General features: G+C 41.8%; 1 protein-coding gene across 1 annotated transcript in view; it reads left to right on the top strand.

Moving 5' to 3' along the window:
* The window catches only part of EAF1 (ELL associated factor 1), a 488823-nt gene extending 475702 nt beyond the window's left edge, over positions 1–13121 (top strand). The window contains exon 6 of the mRNA XM_044064932.1: positions 12875–13121. Within this exon, the coding sequence (XP_043920867.1) occupies positions 12875–12921 (47 nt within the window). The 3' untranslated portion in view covers positions 12922–13121. The remainder of the gene's footprint in view (positions 1–12874) is intronic.
* The last annotated feature ends 6090 nt before the right edge of the window (positions 13122–19211 follow it).

Genomic DNA, 19211 nt, shown 5'->3' with positions numbered 1-19211 from the left:
TTCCTTTTGGAGCTCGCGTATGGCACAGCCTGGGACACCATCTGGTCTCATGGAGGCAGTGTTTTTAGCTTTAGATAGAGCCTTGTTAACCAACGTATCAGTAATAATTGGACTTACACAATCCCCTGGAATGGTAATAGGCCCTGTAGGTGGGGAGAAATTTGTACTGATCCTGTCAGCCAAGATGTTGGCAATGTCAGAAGGGTCAGTGTATTTTGTTCCATTTTGTACCAGCTCAGAACAGACCTGAGTGTTGCCATTTAGGTTTTTGACGTAGCTTTAGTTGACTTGATGAGGGCCCTCAATTTCTTACTAATGCTGATCGGGGATGATTTTTCTACTTGAGATTTGGCCTTTTTTTGTATAAGTCTCCTCCTTTTATTGTAAAGTTTGCTTATGGCCGGGGTCCACCAGACTGGTTTCTTCTTTATAAGTTTGCATTACAGTTTTCAGACCCAAGGGTCACCAAGGTATATGGGCTCACTAAATGTCACATTATATACCTTCTCAGCCATCCATTGATCAAATTTATATTTAAAGAAAGTAATACAAGGGGACATCCTGACATCACTAGGAATTCAATTCCAAATTCTAGTTGTAGTTTCTGTAATAAACGTACTTCTAAAAGTAGTTCTACAGTTAGAAATGGTAATGTTTAATGAAAAAGAAATACTATAAATAAACTTGTAGCATGTCATCACAAACAAATTTTATAAGCATTGATGGCTTCCCCCTTGTATGTCTATAGTGCTGAGAGTACAAGGTCAAAAGTTTACATCTTTCTTGATATGTAAAATGTCACATAGGAGGAAAGCCGCATTAATCAGTACAAAAAAAAAAAAACAACTCCAAGGATATTCAAAGAGAAATACAGGCAAAGGCACCCAGATATGGAAAATTTCACAATATAAAAAATAAGATCACAAATGGAAAACAGAGAAGAGAAAATTACTAAAACGTTAGCTAAAATAAATAGAAGCTGAATATCTGACGTTGGCAGTTTTCATTTTATCCTCAACCTGTGGGTTCGGTTCTGTTCCTCAGAACCAACTCAGCCACTACTATAGCTCATGGGAGCAAAAACCTCTCGAACTTATCCCTTACCCACAATGCAGCTATCTCAATTACCTCAGATCTCATTTGCCGCTTTGCAAGTTAGACGTGGTGCCATATCCTCTCGTGCAAATTTGTTTTCTTCTATAATTCTGAATTTCTTTTCCTTTCTTCTTGAAAACGATCCCTTACCCATTTCTTAGATACTATTGCTAGTATCCATTTTTCCTGTCTTCCATTTCCTCTACACCCAGTGAGTTCTTGAGTATCATAGTTGATATTCATATTTTTTCTTTCTTTTTCCTTTTTTCAAAAAAAAATTCCTTTCAGCTTCTTATCTCCCTCTTCCCTGTCTCTCAGTAGTCTCTTTAGTTGAGAAGCATGATGTGTGTGTGTGTGTGTGTGTGTGTGTGTGTGTGTGTGTGTGTGTGTGTGTGTGTGTCTGTGTGTGTGTGTGTGTGTGTGTGTGTGTGTGTGTGTGTGTGTGTGTGTGTGTGTGTGTGTGTGTGTGTTTACTTCTTTACAGAATGGCAGATAAAGAAAAAGGCCCAGTGGCCTTTAAATGCTGTGAGAAATGCGGCCAAAATATTCCTTATTCCGACACACATTCTCTTTGCATATATTGTTTGGGCCCCCTCCATCTTCAGGAGGACTGTTCAATTTGTCACTCCTTTAGTGCTTGTGGAGAGAAAAAATATATATTAAAAGGACTGCTTCCATCTTCATTTGGTCAGGCCATATCTGGAATGACTTCTTCATCTAAAAGAAAACTTGTAAGTAAATTGGGCATTTCTGTTTCAAAGAAGGCAAAGAGAAGCTCTTTGGCTCCGACTTCTCCATTGGTTCCAAGACAGAAGAAGTCAAAAGTGTCAGTTCCGTCTGCTCCGTCAGAACCGATAGCGAAATTGCCCAAACCTTTGGTTCCAACACGTTTGTTGGAACCGTGGAGTACTGCAACCAAGCCTTTGGATCCAGCCTTGTCTTCATCTCCGAAGGGACACAATAAAAGTCTTTTTTTGGTGCCAACACAGGAATTTCTTTCCATTCCAAGAACTAAATGCTCTTTTTTCATTGACTCCTTTCCAGACAAGTTTCCTTCTCCATTTTTGGAATGACCTGAGTCTCCCTCTGAAATGTTCACCTGTTCTTCCCTAAGTCTTACTGAAGACAACGTGGAGAGGCTGGTGAGAAAAATCCTTTAGGTGCAAGGTGTGATAGAGACCACCTCAGTTCCTACCCCTTTGGGTCACGGACTTCAGTCTTTAACTCCCCCTCATTTTCTTCCTTCTCTAAGTTCATTGGAAACTTCAGAGACATCGGTTCTGAGCTATCCAGTACAGACTGTGTGGGGTCCCAAGTTATCCTTGTCTTCGGACCCGTTGGTTGCTCTGAGTTCTAAGGCTCACTCATAACTGGAGATCTCTTGGAGCCTTTTCTGTCCTGTCAGTTCTGAGGGGCTTGAGTTGACTCATATTTTTTCAGAGTCTTCTCTGCTCCTCGGAGCTTTAGCACAGATTAACTCGGCTCCAGCTTCTGGCTCAGGGAAAATCTCCTTGGGGCAGGGAGGGGCTACAGTTCTAAGTTCTGTCCTCTTGGATCTGGGGTCCTTTCCTTTACTGGGTGGATTGGCTTTTGAGGATATAGAGAGAGCCTTGTCTACTACAGTCAATCAGTTGGTTGGACCTTGTCACATCTTTGACCAGAATATCAACCTCTACCTCCACTGGGACAAGCGAGTATAAAATCCACAGGTGTCCTTGCAGGCAGACCCATCTTCTTCTGATACCTCCCCAGACCACCCCAATGAGGATGTCCCTAGGAAGAAAAATTGCAAGAGGAAGCACTTTGATTCCCTGGAGGAATCTGTCACAGAAGATACAGATTTCAAGGAAGGCGAAGGATCCCCAAAGTCCTCTCCTGATGATGTCTCCTTTGGAGAATCCTAGGAATCCTTAAGCAGATAAGTGATTGGAAGCCCATTATTCCTTCATCTGAGGAATTTGCCTACCTGTAGGCATTTTGTACCCAGCCATCTACTTCTTGGGTAACTCTGCCTACTAATGAGCTCATTGAGTTGATCTCTCAGCAGGCATGGACGGCCCCTGATGCTATTGACTCAATTCCCCAGAGACTGGGTAAAATTATCACTGCCCCTGAAGATAAGCCATTCAGATCGAAAGGTTTGCCTGTAGATGGTATGGTCGTACAACAGCCACAAAAAAGGAACTATCAGAGGAAAGTTCTTCAATCCAACCTCCCAAATAAGGAGTCTCGGATGATGGATAGATTTGGGAAGTGAGTTTATCCATCATCAACCTTTGCTTTACAGTCCTTGATTGTGGCACACTTTACCAGACTACAGAGGGGTTTGATTAAACAACTGTCAAATATCCTGTCAGGAGCCATTTCTGAAGAGGTTTGAGAGTCTGTTAGCTCTCATTTGGCCACCCTAACCTGTATTTCTAACTCTTCCGTAAGGTTCATTTCGCTTACAGCTGAAGGAATGACTAGAGCAGTGGGTTCAGGCGTTACTATAAGGAGACACGCTTGGATGTGCTTGTGTGATTTTGCAGAGCCCTTCAAGTCTTCATTCATCAATGCCCCCATTGACAGCACGTCCTTGTTTAGCCCTAAAGTTAGAGACACATTGACCAGGTGTGAAAAGGATGGGAAAATTCTTTCTGCTGTGGGCATACATTTTTCCACTCAACAAAGATCATTTTGTAGGAATCAACACAGTAGTGGGAGAATGTGGTTCACAATCTCCCAAGGGTGTTCTCAGGACACACATGGTGGTAGTTCCCTCAGGGGCAGAGGAGGGAGCTCAAATGAAAGACATCACCTCTGTAGCAGAGGTGACCTGCAAAACCAAGGTTACAGAGATTCCTTCTTTGGTAAACCCTTTCAGTGTTCCTGAAAGGAAGCCCTGTTGTCTTCCTCTAGAGGCAGTCAGGGGTTGCTGGTCCCTGCACCAGAGAGCTTGGCTACAGATAGCACAAGATACATGGGTACAGAGGATAATATCTAGAAAATATATTACGCCATTTTCCCTTCCTCCATCCATTTGCAAAAAAATCCCAGATGTTCTACCCAGGCAAAGGGAACAGGCAGCACTGCAAATACAAAAGCGTCTAGAAAAAAGGAGTCATCGAAGAGGTCCCACCAGACCAGAGAGGATCCGGAATTTATTCAAGGTTATTTTTAATGCCAAAAAAGACAAGGGACTGGAGTCCAATTTTGGATCTCAGCAATTTAAACAAGTCAGTTTGGTGAACCAAATCCTGGATGGTCACATTTCCATGATCAGAGTCCAGTTAGCAGATATCTCCAACTTTCAAACTAGTTATCAAGGCTCCTCAGTTGCTTATGACAAACTTTGTAAAACGTTTTTGAGGAGTGCCTTTCTTTTAAAACTGCCCTACAAAGCTCCTACTCCTCCATGGAACTTAAATTTGGTATTGCAAGCAGTCACTCAGTCCCCCTTTGAGCCAGGTAATGATTGCAATCTCAAGTTCATGTCTTGGAAAACTATTTTCTTAGTGGCAGTAACTTCTGCTAGAAGGATTTCAGAGATTGAAGCCTTATCCTCTAAACCACCATACCTGGTCTTTCACAAAGATAGAGTCTTGCTCAGAACCAGCCCCTCATTTCTAGCTAAGGTGGTTTCAGAGACCAATATCAACCAATGTATTAACCTGCCAGTGTTTTTCCCCAACTTCTGTAACAAAGGTGAATATTGTTTACATTTGCTAGATGTTCACAGGCAATTGAGATTCTATCTTAACAGAACAAAATATTTCAGGAAGTCAGACCAATTATGCGTTTCCTTCTCGCATACCAGATTGGGAAAACCTGTGAACAAAGTGACGTTAGCCAGATGGCTCACTGATTGTATGTCATTTTTTTTTTTTTTATTCCAAGTCATGCATTCCCTTGTTAAAACTCTTGCGAGCCCATTCAACCAGGGCAACTTCAGCTGTATACCAGTGTACAGCTTCCATAGATGATATCTGTGCAGCAGCAACTTGGACTACTCCTCATACCTTTGTTACTCATTACATATTGGATCTGGTTTCCAGGGGTAGAACATCATTCGGCTCAATGGCACTTAGGGACATCCTTCCTTGAGGCGACCCAGAATATAAGGTAGCTGGGAACTCTGTCCCACAGGATGAGAATAGAAAGAAAATTGACAATATCAGATAAAGAAGTTATGTACTCACCATAACATTCCATCTGTGTTGTCCATTTTCATTCTTCCTCAACTCCCCACCCTCCAACATTCTTCCCTTAATTTCTGGAAGAACGGAGGATTGATAGATTGTTACCCTTTTGGTATAGTTTTACAGTTCCAGATATAGTCTCCATGAAAACCTTTTTTCTGTTTCTATCAGCAAACCCAATCTGAAGTAATTGAGATAGGTGCATTGTGGGTAAAGGTTGAGCTCGAGAGGTTTTTGATTCCCAAGAGGTGTAGTAGCGGCCAAGTCAGTTCCGAGGATCGGAACCAAACCCACAGGTTGAGGAAGTATGAAAATGGACAACACAGATGGAACATAACGCTGAGTACATAACTTCATTTTAAAGAATACTTGCAAAGTGAAGGATTTAGTGTAAGCAAGTCTAACACAGGTTATATCACAGCATGATGGAACAATGATTTCCCCAAGTAAGGAGCAACAGGAGGAGTGGGAGACATCTGAAGAAGAAATATGGGCATAGGAAAGAAAAAGATTTAACATGGTGCAATATTTATGCAAAGGAGAAAGCAAAACTAATCAGTACAAAAATACAGGCAAAGGCATCTGGATATGGAAAATTTTACAGTACAAAAAATAAGAAAACAAAGGGGTAAAGTAGAAAAGAGGATTAGTAATGGAGAAGTTAAAGAAATAGAAGCTGAAGTTATGGATTACCCGCAAAGTGAAAGATTTAGTGTAGAAAATCTAACTGACAGCATCGCAGCATGATACAATAACGAATCTCTAAATTAAGGAGAAACCAGTGGTGTGGGAAGCATCTGATCAGTTGCCATATGAAGATATTTTGGAGCCATCATTAGTAAACCAGTACAAAAGTTCATTTGGAGTTTCACAGCAAGGGAAGGAACAGGAAACTGTGGCAGCTCTGATGCAGTCTCTGTTGTGGAGTGATCGGCCAGTGAGTTCCCATATGCAATGGATGACAGAATGAAGATAAAGAGAATATGGCACAGGAAGATGTTCCTTTACTTTCTGTAGAATGCTCACAGGAAATGGAGAACAAAGAAACTGCCCTTAGTTTAGAAATAAATGATCTAAGGGAAGAGTTGCTTGGTTTAATAGAAATGGATAGACACATTGAGATCAATGAAATAAAGAGACTAAAGAAAGTCAATAAGACCCAAAATGTTAGAAGTTTGATAAAACAAATGAAACAGTAATCAAGAATGTGCATAGAAATGTATGCGATATAACAGAAGTAAACAGGATATATTACTGTGCAGCTACATTAATAACAGACAAATTGTTACAACAAAACACAGGGCAATAAAGGAAAGGAAGGGGAGAAATCAAATTATATCATGCTATCAAATACCAAAAACTATAAAACAATTAGAAGTTTTGGTGTTAGAAGACTACAGAAGAAGGAACAGATCAAAAATTTTCAGAAAGATAGACATGATAAAAGCAATGTACCCGCGGTGGTGGTGCTGCGGTAGCGTTGTCTACTCACAGTAAGACGCTGTCCAGTTCGATTCTCAGCTAGAGCGTCTTTGCTTGGAGATATGCGTGAATGGGCGTACCTTCGTTGAAGGTTGTACATCAGGGCTGGTAACTCGGCACGTAAAAATCAACTACCAATCATTAGCAGACCGGAGTTCCGCTGTGGCGACCCCTAACCGGGAAAAGCCGAAAGACACAACAAGACATGATAAAAGCAATGTGCTGTATCAGAACAGACCAGGATCTGTCGTACACTATTCCAAATAATAAACTAAAGATATCAGCACAGGCAGAAAAACTTAGAAGATATGCCGATAAATATAAAGGAAAGGTACTAAATAAGCAATTTATTGATGACCCAAAAAACGTTTTATAGAGAACTGGGAAACAAGGCAAAAGGAATATAAACACCACAAAAGAAGAAATAGACACTTTTTGGAGCAATATCTATGAAGATCCTGTGGGACGTACCAAAGATGCTGAATGGATAGAAGAAGTAAAAGAAAGAATAAGAAGTTAAAATGTACAGGATATGAAATAGAATGAAGTAACGGACAGAGAAACTGAAACAAAATTAAAAAAGCTCCTAATTGGAAACCGCAGGCTCAGATGCAGTACATAACTTATGGCTAAAAGTATTAACATCTTTACATGAAGATTTAGCCATGAGTAAGAACTATTTATATGTGCCCCCCGAACAGAAGCTGACCTGTTTAGCAACAGTTAAAACAATACTCCTCTTTAAGAATGAACTTACAAGTTATCCTAAAAACTGCAGACCAATAACTAGCCTTCTGACACTGTGTAAACTATACACTGGAATTGATGCCGGCAGAGTTTATAGTCATTTAGAAGAAAACTCAATCATGGAAATAGAACAAAAGAGTAACAAAAGAAAGTCATATGGATTAGATCATTTGTTGTTAAATAAAGTCATAATGGATAATTGTAAAAAGGGGAAGAATCTAAATATGGCATGGATAGACTACAAAAAAGTATTTGACAGCATCCCACATTCATGGATAAAAGAGTGCTTACATATCTGTAAGATACACCCTACATTGATCGATTACATTATAGTAACCGTGAAACAGTGTCAAACCACTTTACAGCTAAGCTGTAATAAAGGACAAATTATTATCCCAGGATTAAAAATTCAAAGGGGGCTATCCCATGGTGACTCCTTGTCACCGCTGCTCTTTTGTGTTGCACTTAACCCATAAAGATGTCTACTTAACAGATTAGGTCATGGCTACAATTTGGTTCCCAGAAAACAACAAAGTGTAAAGATTTCTAATCCTCTTTTCTGGATGATTTAGAACTGTATAGTTCATCAGATGAGGAACTGAAAGCACAACTGCAATTGGTCAAAACTTTATCAGATGATATAAGAATGTCATTTGGTCTCGATAAATATGCAAAAGCAACCTTTAAAGCAGGAAAGCTGCAGCACTAACAAAATAGGAGTCTGGGACAGGAATGTGATATAAAAGAACTTGAGCAAGAGGAAGTGTATAAATATTTGGGAACTGATGCAGAATCAACAGTAAAACACGAACAAATGTGAATAAAACTTAGTAAGGAATATTTTAGAAGATTAAAATTAATACTGAAATCTGCCCTGACATCCAGGATCAAAGTTGAAGCTATAAACCAATTTGCTCATCCTGTTCTAACTTACAGTTTTGGAGTGATTGACTGGCCCCAAAAGATACTGGATCACTTAGACAGGAAAACAAGAAAAATGCTTCATGCTTATCAAGTTGATTTGTAAAAATCAATGTATAACAAGGTTATAGATTCCCTGTTCTGAAGGAGGTATGGAGCTTCTCGCAATTGATTATATGTATAGATCTGCAGTCATTTCTCCAGTTGGCATAAGTACAACCAGTTGGTATAATAGTTAAGGTCTTTGCCTCCCATGCACAAGGTACATGGTTCGATCAAGGCCTACAGCCAATGCCTGTTTGGAGTTTGCATGTTCTCCCTGTGTCTCTGTGGTGCTCTACCCACCTCCAAAAAACATGTTGAGTGTTTCCATCTCAAACTCACCAATGAATGGAGCTGTGGGCAGCAGCACAGACTCTACATGGTGCCCTACAGGGGGAAGAGTTGTACAGACCAACCACTTTGGGCATCTACTGTGGTGCGCAGTATCCTCAAGATAGGAGAACACGGATCACAGACTGTGCACTGTGGCAGGGCTATCCACTCAGCAGTGTAAAATATGTCTCCAGGTGATTTGGTCATGCTAATTAATGTTGCCAAATGTGCATGGGTTGTTTGCTGTAATATGTGGGTTAAGGACCTGACCTACTCCTGGAAACTATCCTAATGATGAAAGAAATGTATGTGCTCCTATTGGCAGTGTGTACCTGCCATAAAGCCAAGCAGCCCTGGGTCAATAAGATAGTGGACGGCCAGTGTCCAGTTGCCCAGCCTGGGTTACCTGGCATAGCTCTCTCAAGTGAAAGCTGGACATAAAACCAATCAACCTGCCAAACATGAACTAAAAATTTCTACACTCAGTGTAGGTTTACTAACAAGACAGAGCTTGGAAGTGGATAACATGATGGTACGGAGGAGGTTGGACATCCTCTGTATCCAAGAGACAGGATGGAAGGGCAGTGTAGCAAAGACACTTGGCTTGGGAGACAGTGTCTACTACTCAGGAGGAAGCCAGGTTAGAAATGGTGTGGGAATTGTGGTGAGAGAGATGTTTTAGAAGGCAGTGAGGGATATCATCAGAATCAGTGAAAGACTCATGGCAGTCAGATAATCTCAACCTTTGCCCCACAGCAGGGTTATGATAATGAGGAAAATAGTGCATTCATACAGCAGTTGCAGGACTTACTACATAAAGCAGGACAACATGAATTGGTGTTGATAATGGGTGACTTGAAAGCATGTGTCGGGACAGACAGAACAGGATATGAGGACTGCCTCGGTCCACATGGGCGGAGCAACAGGAATAAAGAAGGAAAGGCCATTCTAGACTTCTGTCTGGGAAATGGCTTGATAGTAACCAACATAAGGTTCAGAAAGAGATAGTCACAAGATCATTTAAAAGAGTGGCAACATGCAACTCAGGTAAACGTCTTCCTAGAAAGGAAAGGGCACTGGCATAGAATCAGTGATTGCAAAGTCATCTCCAGTGAAACAGTTGGCCCACAGCATAAACCACTGTTTGCCACAATCAGCTGCAAGCAGTGGTCAGAGAAAGCTCTGAAATCAACAGAGGACAAGTCTGAAGACCTGGAAGCTGACTGGAGAGAAAGTACAACAGTTCAAAGAATTACTCAGGGCTATAGAACCCCAAGAAGAGGAGGAGAAGGGAGTAAGTGGAGTTGAAGAAGAAGAATGGCAGCACCTCAATACAGCATGTGTGTGGACTACAGAACTGATATGTGGCCAAGCCAGGTATGCAAATAAGGTACATAAGGAAAGCTAGTGGAATGCAGAAGTCTAGGAAGTCATCAAAAGAAAGAAGGAGTGCAGGAAAAAGTCAGAGATAGAAAAAACGGACCAGGCAAGGAAGGAATATTGGTTGGCTAACACAAAAACTAAGAAAGCAGTTGCAGTGGCAAAAAACAGGGCATTGGAGGCACTCTATCAGCTTCTGGAAAGTAACTCAGTAGGTGGCACAAAGAAACTATTATCAGGTTCCAAGCAAAGACAGAAAGATAAAAAAGATAGACACCCTTCAAAAGGGCTGTCAGCAACAACCTGCCTACTGGTCCACAGGACATCTAAGGCAGATGGAAGGAGGATTTCCAGCAGCTTCTGAACGAAGAAAACCCCACAGAAGCTGTACTTCCCCAGACACAGCCTGCGATAAGAGAAGAATAGGAGCCCACCATAGAAGCTAAAAGTATGTACAAAGAGATACAAAGTCATAAAATACCAGAATTTGCAGGCAGAAGTGAGGGCAATGTGGAAGGATACACAGTTCCAATAATAATAGGAGCAACTGGTCTCATAAAAAAGAATTTACAGTTATATTTAGATATGTTACCAATACATGTAACTCTGTATGAATTGCAGGAGTTCTGGACATATTGCTAGTGCTGTGAAGAGCACTTTTGACTAACATCAAAGACTGACACAATACTAATCTTATGAACTTGAATCATACTTTAACTTAGGAATTGGGCCCACTCATGTCATGGTATTAGAATCCCAAAAGACTTGGAGAATAGAAATGGACAAAAGATATTTACTTTGTGAACTTCCTCTATTTTTTTTTCAGTTAGAGCAACATAAGTTCTATTATAAATACAAAAGGAGCTGTCGTGTTCCAAGAAAGGTCGGATGTAAATTTTGTACAAAATAACTAAATTTGAATCGTCTGTTAAAGAAATTGTTTTAAAAATAACTCCAATGAGATACAAGGTATGTTTTCTAATACTATTTATATGACTAGGAAATGAAAAGTCAGAAGGAATTACCACTCCCAGATCTAGTCTCGTAAAATAGCTCCATTACAAAACAGCTTTGGTTTAACAACTGGTCTTCCAACGTACATTGCTTCACATTTATTAGTACTAAATTACAGATCGATTTGCTCAGCCCAAATTGAAAACTGTTTTAAAAGTTGTGTTATAGGTGTGTAATCTCCATTGTAGTCAAGTAATTAAACCACCTTACAGTCATCAGCGAACTTTGTTGCCAGCAATGTTTATTAATAGGACTTGATGAGAAATCCAAATTAAACTGAAAAGGGTTCTGCATAGAACCCTGCGGAACTCCTGATAGCACTGGCAGGTGGTTTAGAAAGATGACGTTTAATTGAGATGCATTGCGTGTGACCATTTTGACTAATCCAATTAATCAGCAGTAGATTAAATTTATATTTCCTAAGAGTTATGCCAATTGACCTATGTGAAAGCACATCAAAAGCCTTTGCTAGATCCATACAGACAGCACCAACGGACAGAATAGAATCAAGTGCTAAAGACAGGTCGTTGTAGAACTCAAGTAAGTTAGAGTTGACCTCCTGGGGCTAAAACCTTGCTGATATAAATTGAATGATTTCCTGGATCTTTCAATAATTTCAACATAATTTGCTCAGAAATGAACTAGTGTAAGGACCCTTTTCAGTTACAATCTGAATCAGAGGCCGGACAATACAAATAAACATACAAGAACAGAACGTCAAAAGTTCAACTTAATCAAATTGAAAGAAGTGGAAAAACTCAATATACTATTCTGCTGCATGTATTTCTGAAAAATACATCATTTAGTTAAAGACTTCATTAAATAAGTGGAACTGCTGAACTATTAACATGCCTATTAATTGCAGAATGTGATATGAATATATTGTGCAGCAGATAGTTTAGAGTTGCTGTATATTAGTTTTCAGTATGGTTTAGCAGTTGATAACTCTGTCTCCTTCTTTGTAACTGATATTTCCATGACCACCATTTTCCATATTTAAAAATTAGGTGGTTGAAAGTATGTTATAAATATAATAAAAGTAATTGTAGTGAATTACCTTCCAGAAAATATGTAAAAGAAAAATGAAATGCTGTTAACTATATCATATAAGATATTAACTGCAGGGTTGAAATTATGGCAACAAAATGCACTTATCCAAAGAAATTTAAATTTTATGGCAGCCACATAACTATGACCAAAATTTGTATGCCACGGAATTTTGTTCCTTTTAACAGTGTATTTTAAAATATTTGAAGCTCATTTTGATTATATTTATTAATGCACTCAAAATGTGGGTTTTGTGCAACTTAGCAACTCTGCTTCATTTACCTTTGAGGGCAAAGAACCAACAATGGGTAAGTCATATTGAAAGTACAAGTGATCATAAGGTAATTGTTTATTTGTTAATTATTAAAGTTGATTTCTTGTGTGGCAGCCTACACAGTCCATCTAAGCATGTTATTTGCTTTGATCTTTAATGACACATCACTAGAAACAAAGAGTAGATGGAAGGTGGAGAAAACAAGACTGATGATTTTTCAAATTAATACAACAAATGCAAATGTAAATAATTATTTTGCCTGTAAATGTCCTACATTCATCACACTTACACTACAATCAGAAAATTAAGCAGTAATGCCTATTCAGTTGTAGTGAAATCTACCTGATTTCTCTTCCAGGAAATGACTTGCAGCTGAGTGAATCTGGGAGTGACAGCGATGACTAAAGATGACATTTCACTCTGTGCGGAAGGAATGTGTTAAGGTTGATGATGGCAATGTAAATAAGCTTTACTGGTTGTTTTATTTAAATATTGCATTAAAGTTGTTGTGTAGAAGATGTCCTGCTATTCAGTGTTGCAGTATTCTTTTCATGTGGGTGTCCCCCACCCAAGCAACCCAACATCCGGCCAGCATACAACAGCTTTTAGCTACTGCAGGGTATGTGGAACATCACACATATGTGCTGACAACATCAGCCATAAAAGAACATCTGCACATACAATCCTCAGAACTTTTCTGCTGCCATTCGGATCACTTGACTAGTACATCAGTTTGTTGCCTGATTCTGTTGGTTGCTGTCAGCTTTCAGATAAGTGCCCCATTGGACATTTATTTCTTTGCTGCTGCCTTTTTTACTTAGTTTATGTCATCCAGGAAGGACAAGTGTAGATGTGGAAGGCAGATTCCACATAAAGACAGCCACGATCTTTGTCTTTTCTGCTTAGTCCCCAATCACGACCACTGTTCTTGTTCCTTTTGTCAGGCCTTTGTCCCTAAAACTTTACATAGCCAGCTTTCGACTTTGAAACATTATTTAGAGAATCAATGACTTAAACATCTGGCTAAGGATGTTATGTAGGGTTCTGGGGTTTCTTCAGCGTATCTGATTTTAAAGAAGAAGGTTAGCAAGCCTAGGCCTGAATCCTCTTCAGCTGTGCGTCTTTCCACCAACGTATTCCTTGAGGTTAGTGAAGACCTAATGTTACATTCAGAGGTTGGGTCCTGCTCCTTGGCAGGTACCTCATTGGAAGCCGTTCAGGAGTCCGACCTAGGCACATCTTCAGAGGCAGTGCAGACATCCATTTTGGATAGACAAGGGGAACCATGGCCCTGTGCACTAGAGGGCCCTAGGGACATACCTCCTGCTGCAGTTAGGGGACAGATTCCACAGTCGGTCGCAGATGATAGGCCTGCGTTGGGTTCTTCCATATCTTCTCATGTAGAAATGCATGTTAAGAAAAAACAGAAAACCAAACACTCTCAAGTTCCTTTCTGTCCTCAGTCTGACTAGGATACTTTCGCTCAGGGGCTGATTAAGGCTTTGATGGCTTTGAAGCCTTCCTCTGCTGTTTCTTCTTTCTCATCTTCTCCTGTTCAAAGAGTTAGAGAAGAGGTATTATCTGATGATGATTCTTCCTCTGATGAGGATTCCTTAGCATATTCTACACAAATTACTTCCCCTTTAGAATATGCCTCTCCAGAGGAGGAATCCAATGGGGGGTCCGATATAAGAGATTTCGTTTGGAGAGACAGTTAACAAAATGAGGGAATTTTTCAAATGGGACTGCTCACAGATTTTTGAAGAGCAAAAAAGGTATTATGACCGTCTAGAAATGGAAATTCCTTGCCCTTCCGCTGTGCTTCCCATTTTGCCAGCTTTCCTGGATGCTTTCACTTCCTCTTCTAAGGCCCCTGCTCCAAAGAGGACAGACAGGTTCTACAAGGTGCCCGATGACTGCAAGTTCTTGTATAAGTGACCTTCAGCTGATCCAGCAGTTGTTTCCATTGCTTCAGAGAGATCTTCTGAGTTGTCTTTTTCCTCTAAACTACTTCCCTGTGATAAGGAGAGTAAAATTCTGGAGAAAGTTGTTAAGAAAGTTTATACTTCTTCCACTTTAGCCATCAGGGCTATGAATTATCAGACTCATATGTCTAGGTATTCATTGGTCCTACTTTCTCAGGCCTCTCAAGATCTTGCTCAGCTTCCAGATTCTGACATTAAAAATCAAGTTGTGTGTTTTTGCAGCTTCTTCACAAGTGGCTAGACATTCAACTAAGTGCAGTTATGATACTGTTGACGCATCCTGCAGAGCAGCTGCATCTGATTTTGTACTTAGAAGGCACTCTTGGTTGAGGCTTCAACCATTGCGAGACAACATTAAGGCAAAATTGTTGGATGCACCCCTAGGTAAAGCTGCTCTTTTTCGTTTTGCAGCTGTAGACTTATTTGAGGCCTTGCAAGAGAAGAGAAAGGAATTTCAAGATTTGAAGCACCTTTTTGTTTCTCCTGTTCCAAAATTCCACAGGAATTTTCCTGCAAAAATATCTTTTGTTAGAAGACCAGCGCACCCATCTTCCTCCTAAGTTTCTTCTTCTAGACCTCAAAAGACTGCTAGGAGAGCTCCACAATCTAAGACTAATAGCTCTGCACCTTCCTCCCAGCAGTCCTTTCCAGCCAGGCCAAGTACTCTGTGACTGCCAGCTTCTTCCAAGTTTTACCCCTGTATCTCTTCATCTGTCTGTCTCTTTCCAAAGCCCCCCCAACAAACCAACTGAATTGGTTTATAGAAGTTCTAAAAGAGTTACTTCCACAAGGCACAATTCAACAGGTGCCAGTGGATCAGAGAAGCAGAGGTTTTTATTCAAAAATGTTTCTTGTCCCCAGAAAAGGTGGTCCTTGGAGATCAAATCTGCATCTTTGCCACTTAAACACTTTCCTAAAAGTGCCATCTTTCTGCATGCTGTCTTTACAAACTCTTGATGTTAGGTAGTCCGATCTCACCTTCATTTTTACATATGGGTTCGGAGCCAATCCTCGGCTCCGACTCGGCCGATTTACAAGCTGGAAGACTTCTGGTTCACTTGTGGCTAAGCAGGTATCCCATGGTGCACCAGTACAATCCCCAGATCTCGTTTGCCGTGTCGACAAGTTCGGTTGTGCTTCTCTTGGCTCTGGCTAAGTTTTTTTCAAAATTCTTTATATTGAATGCTTTATTGTATATTTAGTGTTGCTAATAGATTAGGCAGTTGTATTGCTTGCCCTTTGTGAGTGCAACTTAGTTTAACTAGTTGTTATTGGTATCCTGTGTGCCAGTTAGTTTAGGCGCCATTGCGCATTTTTTTGATATTAGGCAGAGTTTTTGGCGGCTTTCCACTTTTAGTCAACAGGAGCTCCTGTTGTCTTGTCTGTTGTTATTCTGACCTTTTTTTTGGTCACCTTTGGCAGTTAGTTCTGCTATTTTGACATTGTTTGTTTTGGCGGGGATCCGCTTGTGAATTTACTAGGATTGCAAGTATACTACCTGTTTTTCTTAGGAATATAGACATTTATTGTGTATTTTATGGTTTCTCTTGTGTGCATGGGCTTTCCTTTCTGGTCTGTTTAAGTTAGAAGACCTAGTTTCACTATACCGGGCTAGGCCCATTTAAGTTAGAGGACCTAGTCCTAGTGTAACTCTTTAGCTAGCTTTCTTTACACCAGGCTAGGCCCGTTTAAGTTAGAGGACCTAGTCCTCCTTCTTTTCTCCCTTTCAATCTCTCTGGGTTGTGTGTGAGTGTGTGTGTGTGTGTGTGTGTGTGTGTGTGTGTGTGTGTGTGTGTGTGTGTGTGTGTGTGTGTGTGTGTGTGTGTGTGTGTGTGTGTGTGTGTGTGTGTGTGTCTGTGTGTCTGTGTGTGTGTGTGTGTGTCTGTGTGTCTGTGTGTCTGTGTGTCTGTGTGTGTGTGTGTATCTGTGTGTGTGTGTGTCAGATGTCCAAGGAAAGTAAGGAGCATAAACCCTCGGGGTTCAAAAAGTGCATGAAATGCTCCCAAAAGATGTCCTGAACGGATGGCCACAGTAGCTGTGTCTACTGCCTAGGGGCCATCCACTTAAAGGAGTCGTGTTTGTTCTGCCATGCTTTCTCTCCTAGAGTGTTACAGGAGAGAAAGAACAAACTCATACTCAAGGGTCTCTTGAAACCATGCTTTGAGGAAGCACTATCCAGTTCTTCGGCTTCCTCTAAGTCTGGGAAATCAAAATCCTCAAAAAGACCTTCTCCGGCACCGGCTGGTGTTTCGGAGCCACCACCTAAACAGTCAAAACAATCTAAATCTGCCTCCTCGACTCCTCAGCCTTCGGAGCTGAAGGAGATCATCATGGTGGTGTCAGAGTCGGTTATAGGTGTTTCGGAACCGATCTCTGAACCTATTGATACAGCAGTTGACACTGCTACTCGGAGCCGGTCTGTAAGTTCCCTACCAGTTTCAGTAACAATTAAGTCTCCAGTACCCCCCAGGTCAAGATCCCAAACTATGTCTTCCAGGAGCCTTTCAGAAGAAGATGAGGAGAGGGTAGTGCTGAGACTCGTGAAGTCGTCTGCCTTACCAAAATTATTGTTTGCACCGACCCAGTCGGCTCCGGAGCCACTTGGCCCATCTTTGCCCTTGTCTACTATTCCTCCTCTGAGCCATACTGGCCTTTTGGAGCTGGAGTGCTTGGTGCCAATGGAGGAAATGCTGGCTCCAACTCATCTTGTTGCTGCCTTGGAGCCGGGCTCGGCTCTGACACGTTCGGTGCCATCCTTCGTGTCCAGGGGCTGAAGCTCTCCTATCGGCACCGACAGGGAGAGTTGCAATCGATCTTCTTCGGTTCCGAGCCTTCCTCTCAGTGCTTCGGCCAGGGTAAGCTCGGACCCTGCATCTGTCTCAGAGCCGACAGCTTTGGCTCTGGCACCGACCCGCATCTCTTTGGAGCGGGGGAAGTCTTTGGAGCTGGAGAGGTTGGCATTTGAGATGATGAGGAGCGTGCTGTCTCATTCTCCAGCTCCTAACAGTAGCACCAGCACTCTTCCCCTGAGAGCACCCCCTTCAGTCTCAGCCCCTACTCTCTCTGGAGACACAGAGACCCGCAGCCTCAGCAGTCATCGGCTGGTGGCCCCCACTCTTCCGAGGCTTCCCCGGAATATCATTATGAGGAGCCTCCCCGGAAGAGGTTATGTAAGAGGAAACATATTGACTCCCAGGATGAGTCTTTGACATCGGACACTGACCTCGAGGAGTCGGAAGGGTCCCCAAAGTCGTCCTCTGATGATGTCTCCTTTGTGGACATTTTAGAGATCCTTAGACAGAGGTACGACTGGCCCACTATTAACCCTTCTGATGAGGAGTCGGTGTACCTGAAGGCTTTCGGGTCTCAACCTTCTGCCACTTGGGTGTCCCCACCTTTTGATGAACTGATTGAACTAGTTAGTCGAAAGGTGTGGGATACTCCTGACACCTTGGAGCTAGTCCCCAGGAGACCAAATAAGTTCTTGTCTTCCCCTCCTGGTAAAGAGTTCTTGTCCAAGGGTGTTCCTGTAGATGCCATGGTGGTGGCGGCGGCCACGAAGAAAGAGTTAGCGGAGACCTCTTCATCTGTTCATCTGCCAAACAAGGAGTCTCGACAGATGGACAGATTTGGGAAGCATATTTTTAGTTCAGCGGCCTTTACCCTTCAATCACTGAACTATCTCATACACTTCACGAGGTTGCAAAGGGATCTCATCAAGGAGTTAGGAGATTCCATACAAGGTGCATGTACTGAGGGAGTTCCTGACAAGATTTCTACTCAGTTGTCCACCTTAAATTCTGTGGTTAACTCCTCCATGCAACTTATCTCTTATGCTGCGGATGGAGTGAGTAGAGCAGCGGGTTCCGGAGATGCCTTGAGGCGCCACTCCTAGATGCCCTTATGTAATTTTGCGGAACCGTTCAAGTCTACTTTCTCCAGTGCCCTGTTTGATGGTTCCTCATTGTTTGGTTCCAAGGTGAAGGATACACTCACTCGGTGTGAGCAAGAAGGAAAGACACTTTCTGCCATGGGAGTGCATTTTACTGTCCCTTCCAGACCATACCCCAAGGGCCAAACAGGCGGTAAAATGTGGTTCAAGAAATCCCAGAGGGTCTTTCCTGACACACAGGGTGACTCCTCCTTCAGCGGCAGAGGAGGAGGAAATGGCAGATGTCGCCCTAGAGGCAGGGGTGGTCCGCAATACCAACAAGGCCGTGATTCCTTTCTAAGACGGCCTTATCACCACTCCTGATATGGAGCCCGACTGCGCTTCTCTGGTGTCGGTCGGGGGTCACATTTCTTTGTACCAAGAAGCCTGGCTAAATATCACCCAAGGCAAGTGGGTACAAAGAGTTGTTACCAGAGGCTATATCATACCCTTTTGCCTATCACCATTTGTTCCCAAAAGTATCCCAGATGTACCACCCAATCACAGGGATCAGGCAACTGTGGAGATCAACAAGTTGCTCGTAAAAAGAGTCATCCAGCCCGTCCCAGCAGACCAGATAGGATCCGGAACGTACTCCAGGTTCTTTTTAGTTCCAAAACGAACCGGAGTTTGGAGGCCAATATTGGACCTCAGCATATTGAATGAATCAGTGAAGAAGGACAAGTTTTGGATGATAACACTGCAGTTTATACTCCCGTTGTTAGGGAAAGAATTTTGGATGTGCTCTCTGGATCTTCAGGACGCCTACTACCACATAA

Source organism: Protopterus annectens, chromosome 3.part0 (assembly GCF_019279795.1).
Source record: "Protopterus annectens isolate FY-2018-M chromosome 3.part0, PAN1.0, whole genome shotgun sequence".
In the NCBI taxonomy this organism is placed as follows: domain Eukaryota; kingdom Metazoa; phylum Chordata; order Ceratodontiformes; family Protopteridae; genus Protopterus; species Protopterus annectens.
Note: the sequence above shows the minus strand (reverse complement) of the source record. Positions and strands in the feature narration are given on the sequence as shown.